Raw genomic sequence first — 10,100 nt, 5'->3', positions numbered from 1 at the left:
TCAATTGATTGGTTGGTTGTCGGTGACTTCAACCTGTATAGAAATCCAGAAGATCGAAACAAGCCCGGTGCCGACTATGCTGAAATGTTGTTATTCAATGATGCCATCAGTTATCTAGGCCTGATTGAGCTACCGTTGAAAGGGATGCGATACACGTGGACTAATAAGCAGCACCCACCCCTGCTTGAACGCCTGGATTGGTTCTTCATGTCTGCGAATTGGACAGTTTCTTATCCTAACTCTTGTGTTACCACTTTAAGCATGGAAACATCTGATCATGTGCCATGCTTAGTTTCAATTAACACCTCGGTGCCTAAGGGTCATGTTTTTCGTTTTGAAAAGTATTGGCTTCATCATGAGGACTTCATGGCACAGGTACAGGGTGGCCGGTTAGAGGGCCTTTGTCACCTCGATGCAGCAAGAAATCTGACTGCTAAACTCAAGTACCTGAGAAAGGTGCTCAAGACCTGGAGTTCAACCTTGTCTAATTTGAAGGATCACATTGGCAGGGTCAAACTGGTGTTGGGTTTTCTGAATTTTCTAGAAGAATTTCGTGATTTATCCTTGATTGAATGGAATTTCAGGGCTATCTTGGAAAACAAATTGGTCACTCTTCTTAAACAGCAGAAGGCCTACTGGCAACAGCGAGGGAAGATCAATTGGGTGACTTTAGGACGACGCCAGCACCAAATTTTTTCACGCCAATGCTACTGTTCGATACAGAAGAAATTTGATAAACCAAATTACAGATGATGCTGGCGTTTCCTTTTCTAATCATGCTGATAAAGCTTCATTGATTTGGCATTCTTTCAGAGATCGGTTAGGTAAAAGTGACTTCTCTGCCATCTTGTTTGATCTTAACCAGCATTTCAATACTAAAATGAATTTATCACAGTTAGTGGAGCCTATCGAGAAATCTGAAATTGACCAAGTTGTCAGATTGCTGCCCTCAGATAAGGCCCCTGGCCCGGATGGTTTTAACACCGACTTCTTTAAGAGATGTTGGCCAATTGTTTGTGAAGATTTTTATCTTTTGTGCAAAGCCTTTTTTGAGGAGCACATATGTTTACAGAGTATCAATGGATCCTTCATCACTTTGATCCCCAAGAAAGATGATCCTCAAAAGGTTTCTGATTATAGTCCCATCTCCTTATTGAACACTTCTATCAAGATAATTACAAATTTTTTGGCTAACAGGCTGCAGCTGGTTCTCCCCTCTCTTATACACAAAAATCAATATGGATTCATCAAGCTTAGGTGTATTCAAGACTGTCTTGCCTGGTCCCTTGAGTATCTGAACATGTGTCATCTCTCAAAAAGAGAACTCATCATTTTAAAGCTAGATTTTGAAAAAGCATTTGACAAAGTGGAACACCCTCTGATGATGCAAATTATGGAAAAGAAAGGCTTCCCAGTTAAATGGCTTAAATGGATGAAGATGATTTTTGAGTCTGGAACTTCATCTGTTCTTTTAAATGGTGTTCCAGGGAAAGTGTTCCATTGCAAATGAGGAGTAAGGCAAGGGGACCCTTTATCCCCTCTCCTCTTTGTGTTAGCTGCTGATTTTTTACAAACATTGTTGAATGCAGCTTGTATAAATGGAGATCTTCAGCTACCTTTACCCCTACAGCATGATCAAGACTTTTCTATACTTCAATATGCGGATGATACTTTGATTTTCTTGCAAGGAGATGTCACTCAGTTGAGTTTTCTAAAAACTCTTCTTCAGCAGTTTGGAGAATCAACCGGCCTCAAAGTTAATTTTGATAAATCTTTCATGGTACCCATTAAAGTTCCAGAAGATAATTTTCATCCTCTTGCTGCTGCTTTTGGTTGCTCTAAAGGCTCGTTGCCTTTTACCTATTTGGGTTTGCCTTTGAGCATTACAAAGCCGACGGTTGCAGACTTCTGGCCCCTAGCTACAAAATGTGAGAGGAGATTGGTAAGTGTCTCATCTTTTTTAAGTCAAGCTGGCTGACTGGAACTTACCAATGCAGTGTTCTCGGCCTTGCCAACTTTTGCCATGAGCACATATCTTCTACCTAAAACGATTATCAAGCAGATAGACAAATATCGCAAGCACTGTCTTTAGCGGGGTTCAGATGCTAATAATAGGAAGCCACCAAAAGCGGCTTGGCCTATGGTCTGAATTCCAAAGGAAGAAGGAGGTCTCGGTGTGCTCAACCTCCACACACACAATGAATGTCTTCTACTCAAGCATTTGCATAAATTTTTCAATCACTTGGACATCCCATGGGTTCATTTGGTATGGGCCAGATATTATACTGAAGGGCGGCTTCCTAGACTTACTAATCATTTCAGAGGCTCGTTTTGGTGGCGTGACTTATTGAAGCTACTGGATTCTTTTAAAGGTATGGCCATGGTTAATGTTCTGGATGGCAAGTCATGTTATTTCTGGTTAGATCTTTGGAATCACAATGTGCTACAGCTAGTCTATCTAGAGCTTTGCTCCTTTGCAAAGGACATATATATTTCAGTCGATAAGGTCCAAGGCACAGCAGCATTACATACCCTCTTCCACCTGCCTCTTTCCACGGAAGCCTATGCCCAATACCAAGAGGTTCAGCTCTTGATACAAAACATCACTGTCCAGCAGCATAGTGATCAGTGGTCTTATATTTGGGGCTCATCGTTCTTCTCTTCACGCAAAGCTTATAAGGTCCTGATTGGTCATAGCCCTGTTCATCACGTCTATCGGTGGCTTTGGAAATCTTCTTGCCAGAACAAGCGTAAGTTCTTCTGGTTAGTACTCAAAGACAGGCTCAGTACTCGTAATCTTCTGCGACGAAGGAACATGTTCCTACCGGATTATAGCTGTGTTCATTGCCTCAATACTACAGAAGAAACGCTTTTTCATCTTCTAGTAGGCTGTCCCTTTGCTGTAGATTGCTGGAACAGTTTAAACCTCTCCATGCCGGCGCAACTGGATTTGCTGTCAGTCCTTGAAAGCTTCAGAAATCAGCTTAGAGTACCCTTTTTCATGGAAATTCTAATCACCATGTGCTGGTCGTAATCTTCAGGAATATCCCATCTTCAGTTCAGCGCTGCAAATCCATCTTCAAACAAGAATTTGCTCTAGTTAAGCTAAGAGCAAAAGGAAAGTATCAGCCCCATCTAGATTTATAGATAGAAGCTTATGTGTAATTAAACTTGTTTTCTATGTTTCCTTTTTTGTCTCTTGAGGACTTGTACTGGACCTGTTTTTGTTTCTAATAAAGCACAGTAGGGGGGTTACACCCGTCCTGTTTCAGATAAAAAAAAACATAGCTGTAACCGATTTTGTCTCAAAAAAGATGGGTTACACTACCTAAATCCTGTAGCGAAATGTTATGTTACTGATGTATTTATAACAAAGTGCACCTGATTTTTTCCCATCACTATTTTTGCTCTGGCCTCTGTGTTATTTTTTTTTATTAACTGCTTTTATGCTTGAGGGATCTGCAATCCCGACCAGAAAATGTCTATATATTATCTGCCAAGCTGCTTCTAATTCGAATCATCCGAACTACTCATGTAACATCTGTGGTTTCTGTTCATGAATGGAAATGGGGAGGCCCAGATTGGTCCTGGTTGGATGCTCTCTGTATTTCCAAACTACTCAGGTTGGATGCGGATGAAGCTGTGCACTTGTGTCCTACAAGGAGGACCAGTTGCCAACACGCCAAGATGTCTTCCATGGGTACAACCTCGTCTTCGCAACCACGCTAGGCCATGCCGCCGGCCTTGACTACTGATATGAGTTTCCAGTATGGTAGGCAAAGGGCACTAGCATGGTAGTCCGAAATTTTGCCATTCGAACACCAACAGTTAAGAAATATTCAGAACTTTTGTATGCCATTAGATGTATGGGTTTTTTTGAGTCATAAAAAAATCTCTATTTTAGTCTCTGGAATTAACTGCAAAATCACACTTCAGCATCATCATAGCTGTTGTTATTGTTCACTCCGTTCTTAAGTTTTGGTGAATTTCTCCATTATGTGTTTTGTTCATAGGGCTTTTACAATGCTTTTTTGTTTCAGGCAGAACGACAAACAGATTAACAAGCAATCAATATTAGATATGAAATGGACCTGCAAGATATTCTTAAGGCCATATTTCCTTTTGCAATCTCATTTGTCAAACTGCGACACATTTTTTCAGAGGATCTTTTGGCTAAACACATGGGGAACCATGGATTTCTCTTGCAGGTAATTCCCTATTTTGATATCTCTGATTTCGTTTGTTTTCATTATCCTGCGTTCTTCCATAGTTGTGCCTCTCCCTGTATGCAGCCTTTTCTGATCAAGGTGAATGCGTTGAGGTGCTGAACTTTACTTACATGCAAACATTACAGGTTGCTCAAAGTTTGGATCCAGGTGAAATTAGCCCAACATTGGGCAGTAGGGATAGGTATTCTAAAAAGAATCCAGTTTGTATGTTGTCACCATAGTCATCTGATGTTAGTTTGGATAACATAAGTCTACAACCACCCAATATTAAGCAACATCAAATGGGTGATGTAAGCCATCAACAATCATGTGTCATGTGCTTTCTTGCTTTTATTTGCTCTGCTCTTAATACAGAGCTGGGGGTGGTGTTGTGCTGATGGGTGTCTTTGTATAAGACAACAAAGTTATACATGTTTAGTTATTATGCTGTGAATTCAACCAATAGTAGTGTCTTTCATGTCTTTATTATGAACAATTTGATCTGTTTGATGTTAAATGATAAATATAATTTTGAGGAATGGCATTATTAGTGAAAGAATATATATGTGTTACGCCAAAAGGATTACCGCAAATTTGAATGAAGTGTTTTGGTCGAGATAATTCATAATAACATCATCATCTAAATATTACACGGGCATACATAATTATTGTTCCGTTGCAACGCACGGGCACTCACCTATAACAAGTGAAGACTCCCTTCCAAGATATTATCGTGAGTCGGCCCAGCAATGGCTAGTCACGGAGCGGGGAAAAGGGTACGCGCGGATGCCCGGCCGGCGCAGCGGGAGTTAGGTCAGTCGAGCTGGGCCGATTGGTTTGTTAGCACGATGTTTTAGTTGGTTAGATTGGTTTTTGACTTAGCAGGATAATTTATATAGTATAGATATATAATGTATGTGTTGCTTGTCCCAAAAAAATGTATGTGTTGCTAAAAAAAGATACATAATGTATGATTATTCCGTGACTTAGGATATAGAATATATAATGTATGATTATTCTTCAGTACAAATTAATTAAAAACTAGTACATATGTAGATTGCATTGCATAATACTCTGTAGGAGGATAGGACGGATCGGATACACACATATATACAAAATATATAAGATGAATATACATATATGTAGATACTTTATTCATTTCTTTATGGTCGAGCTTACATACATACATACAATAATAATAATATAAATATAAAGTATTACAATGGGTCGGATGGCGTACGTACGTGTTCATCGTCTATATCGATATCTAAATATAAATATAATATAAAATAATAAGTGGGCGCGTGAGAGTATACTCCATTACATACAAATACAACATATATGCATGCGTGGTACGTCTAATAATTTATATATCCGTTGGGCGAAGCAGAAAATCAACGATGTTCCAAGCATCGAGCATACCGTTGACGTTACTATTCTTTTTCACTTTGTCAGCAAGACTCTGATATCGACCTTTAGTAACACCCCAGTGTTTGGTTCGGTCCCACAGAATGAGGAGCGTTGAGAGCGATCCCCAGTCGACAACATACTTTGTCTTGTTCTCATATATGAAGGTCTCCTTCTCCCAGTTCTTGCCCGAGAATGTGTCGCGGAACACTTTGAACCGCATGGCTTCACAAAACATGACCACACACCTAACCAGCCCGTCTTTGAGTTGGGGTTCGTTTTGTGGCAGAGAGTCGTACCTTGCAAGTCCCTTGGTGGCATGTATGGCCGATTGTTTTCCTAAAGGAACCATCCAAAGATTCTTGTGACCTCCTTCAATCATTTCTCCATAATTCTCTCCAATCGGTAGCTCGATGGCTCCCGCGGGTAAACCTTGGAATCCGCCACTAAACTTGTACAAATGGTTAGTGGCATTACTGAAGCCAATAAGATAGAGATCATCAATAGCTATGGCTAGTGTCACCTTGTCTTCTTTTGCTACGCCCTCAATGTGGATGTAGATCCACCCAGGCAGCTCGCCATGGAAATCGCGACGTTGTTGCCCGAGGACAAATTTTCCAATCACATTTGTGGGGTTATATTTTGGCGTGCTCGGGCGCTGCAGCAGCTCTTTTAGCTTGCTGTACACATGCTGGTAATTTTGAGTTTTAAGGTTAAAATAGATATGGTGGCCGATAGGTGGAGCTGCTAAAGCCAAGCTAAGGGTGCAAAAGCAGGCCACTAAAAATATGAAAACCTTGCGCTGCGGCATGGTTAGCTTAGTTGGGATTGGCGGATCCAGGAGTAGGTGTGGGGGACATTCATATATGCCGGCGGCCCGGCCGCATGCATATGGGATGCATGATCCATGAATTGAGGGCCGGATGGATCGCATGCGCAGCGCGCAGATCGATCATCTCATCTCAACGGTGGGATGCATGCATATCGGACGACTCTGTCTCTAGCTATCCTTTGGTTGCCAAGCGACCAACGAATGCGCATCGATCTGTATGCCGCGCCGCCCGGCTGCACTGCATCTGTATGCCTCCATCTCCCTCGTATGCTATACGCATCTTCATTCTCCAGCCGCCACACCTAGCCCCCCTCACCTCTCCGATCCGATCCAATCCACAGGACTTGGAGATCGATCGATGGAGCAGTTACCTGACGACATGCTGGCCAATGTCCTGGGCCGCCTCCCTCCCAGCAGCCTAGCGGCGTCACGCTGTGTCCGCAAGCACTGGTGCTCCATCATCGACGCCCGACGCCTCCTGCGCGCCGACCTCCTCCCTCTTCGCGTCGAGGCTTTCTTCTGCAACAGCTACTTCATATTCAATCGCACGTTCCTCTTCGCACGCCCCACGGCGGCGCGCCGAATCCCCGGCGGCCACCTTGACTTCTTCGACGACGATGACGTCTCTCCGATAGCCATGGATCACTGCAATGGTCTCCTCTTGCATTACGGGATGGTGGTTAACCCTGCCACACGACAATGGGCCACCTGGCCTCCCGTACCACAACACCTGGATGACTTGTCTCCGTCGTATAGCCGCCACTGCTTTGCCCTTGTATACGATCCCATGGTATCGCCTAATCACTATGAGGTGTTTCTTATCACCTTACCTGGTTCTGGTTATGTTTACAACCACAATGATGGTAGCAGAAGTCGTATCTTCGAAAACGACGACTTTCAGCAAGAATGGCCGCCATCGTCATACACTGTGTATGTCTTCTCCTCCTCCACCAAAGAATGGAGGTGGGAGGAGAGGTCCTTTGTTCGCCGCCAAGGAGGGGAGGCTGTTGGGACCATCGCCGATATGCATATCGCCGAATCCAGCAGTAAACACAAGACGGTCTATTTCCGGAGATCACTTTATATCCATAAATTTTATAATTAAAATAAATAAATGTCAAAAAGAGACGGCCTAACTGTGTGCGAGCGAGCAGGCGAGCATAGGTAGGCCGCCTCTTTTTGACATTTATTTATTTTAATTATAAAATTTATGGAAGTTCATTTATTAATTAAAAGAGGTAATTTTTAAACATACAAAAACTATTCATTTTCCAAGTTTCATATTTTTTCTAGGTAGAGTACATCATATAGAGGCTACACAAAAATTTTTAGAATGTTTGGAGCTCTAATTATTTTTTTACAAAAATAACAAATTCCAGCACTATTTATCCATTTTCAGAAAAAGAAAAAGAATCAAAATTCATTTTCCCGCGCTCCTGGTCACTCTGCAGCGGCGGCGACGGTACCCAGATGGTATGGCCCAATAGTTTAAGTACCCAAGTGGGAGGTTTTTTAGTTCGAGTACCCAGATGGTAATGCCCCCATAGTTTAAGTACCCAGGTGGTAGATTTTTCAGTTCGAGTACCTAGATGGTAATGCCCCAATAGTTTAAGTACCCAGGTACATTTTACAGATGGAAAGAGGAAGAAGGCCCACGATCCTTCCTCGCTCGCTCGCTCGTCGTCGTTGTCGCTCTCTACTCTATTCATTCGCGATTAACGATTCGATTTTCGCCGATTAGGAAACCCCATCGCACCAGTCGGCGCCGCGGACGCCGTGATGGGCTCCGCCTCCGGCTCCAAGGAGGGGGACGAGTGGGTGCTCAGCCACGGCGACGTGGTGCTCATCCCCTCCGACCTCGCCATCCTCCGTGGTTAATCCGCTCGTCCAGGGGCAGTGGGGCACACGCCGAGGCAGACCAACGGGTACAACTGCGGCGTCTACGTCATGGCCATCGCCAGGGCCATCTGCGCCTGGTGGAACGAAGCCCAGGACCACCGGGGACGGGGTGGGGATTGGCTCGAGGTGGTGAGGAGGGAGGTGGATGCCCGCAGCGTCAAGGCCATGAGCACTGACCTGCTGCAACTAATCAACACCCTCATCCAAGAGAAGGCCAAGCCCAATTCCATATCTGAGGGAGACACTATCAGATTGATAGGCAGTAGCTTAGTTGCTGCCAGTGATTTCTCAACTCTCAAGTCTGGTACCCCCTGTTGATCTTAATCAAGGGTTCTCTTGCTATGTCGCCTTGTTGTGAAGAAGAAGAACTGGTAGAGCATACACACTTTGTGTAAGTAGTGAAGTCTTAGGAAAATACATCTGTCCATGTGAGTAAAGTTTTGGCAAAACCCAGTAGCAAATTAACTATTACTGATCATGATCAAAATGCTGCGATCTCACCGTGCTTATGCTTGCAAGTTTGTTGAGTTTGAATGGATTCGTGTTGAAGTTCTATGCCTTTGGAGTTTGGATATTAGTCCAGTGCAGGTGTATTTGGATGACAATTGAGAATTAGTTGATAAGAGCGAAATGGTTGGTTGAGCAGTTCAAGTGTTGTTTCCTGAAATTTGTATTCACTGGAATTTTAGAACTTGAGAGCTACGTTAAATGTGTTTACATGTTTCTTACTCAAATGTTTCATTGAATATGCATATTTTATATTGTAAAACATTCAAGTTTCTAGTATTATCATTGTAGAAACACCTGCTGTTCAACTAGGTAATCCTGAACCAGTTCTAGTTGAGATGTATTATGTTCAATTCAAATTTAAGCTTTCCTGGTAGCACCACTGATCTTTTGCCTTTCTGTTGGCATGGTTTATTATCAAATGTGTTTGAATATTTTGCTATAATGAACACTATATGTCGGTGCGAAAAGTGACCAACAAGTAAATATTTGTACTTTTGTCGTGCATTGTGATCGGACGTGGCCTAGCACTCAATGACACATGATTTATACTGGTTCAGGCAACATGCCTTACGTCCAGTTTCAGTCGGTCGGTGACTTTATTCCTGAGCCCAGGTGCTCGAAGTTTGTTGTGGGGTACAAACGAGTATGAATAAGAAGGGGGTGTTAAAGGTCCAGTCGGACTCTGAAACGAAGGGCCGAGAGTGACGGGGGGCTCTAACGTGCGCTAAGTATTGGAGCGTATGCTCTGTGTAGTTTTAGAGTTCTAGAGCTATTGAGCTATTCGAGTTCTCAGGTCCTCGAGTGCTCGAATCGTCTGGCTTCTCTTTTTTGAGAAAAGCCAGAGAGAGCTTTTTAGGAGATAGCTCATCCTCTTTTATAGTCGAATGGGATGGCCTTACAAGTTAGAGAAAGAGAGAGAATGTATACGTGTGAGACCTAGTCTTGTTGCCCACAGCTGTCGGGTACGAGATGGTCGTCGGCGCCTACAATACTGTTTATGTCCATATGCATGTGGCAGGGTCCACCGTGTTCGCCTGGTATGGCAAACATCGGCACCTACAATACTGTTTGTGTTCTGACACACCTGGAAGGTTGTATAGTGCCCATCTGGCATGGCCTGGTGGCACTGTCCTGTAGGTGCGCAGCGTATGGCAGGGTATGGTCCTCGGTATTGCGGTTTGACTTGAGTGTCTTACCTTATCTACTCCGCCTGATCCCCGGGCCCTCACCGAGCGGGCGTCCTC

The 10,100-nt window shown here is 43.4% G+C and overlaps 1 protein-coding gene across 1 annotated transcript; it reads left to right on the top strand.

Moving 5' to 3' along the window:
• Positions 1-6,748: 6,748 nt before the first annotated feature.
• Positions 6,749-7,552, top strand: LOC136509432 (F-box protein At5g07610-like). Its single transcript, XM_066504234.1, has one exon. The coding sequence runs from the start codon at positions 6,806-6,808 to the stop codon at positions 7,550-7,552; it is 747 nt and encodes a 248-aa protein (XP_066360331.1). The 5' UTR covers positions 6,749-6,805.
• The last annotated feature ends 2,548 nt before the right edge of the window (positions 7,553-10,100 follow it).

This window comes from Miscanthus floridulus, chromosome 15, assembly GCF_019320115.1.
Source record: "Miscanthus floridulus cultivar M001 chromosome 15, ASM1932011v1, whole genome shotgun sequence".
Taxonomy (NCBI): domain Eukaryota; kingdom Viridiplantae; phylum Streptophyta; class Magnoliopsida; order Poales; family Poaceae; genus Miscanthus; species Miscanthus floridulus.
This window is presented reverse-complemented; position numbering and strand designations above follow the sequence as displayed.

Excerpts from the sequence above, each read along its gene's own strand:
- LOC136509432 (XM_066504234.1), top strand. The coding sequence starts at position 6,806 with ATGGAGCAGTTACCTGACGACATGCTGGCCAATGTCCTGGGCCGCCTC.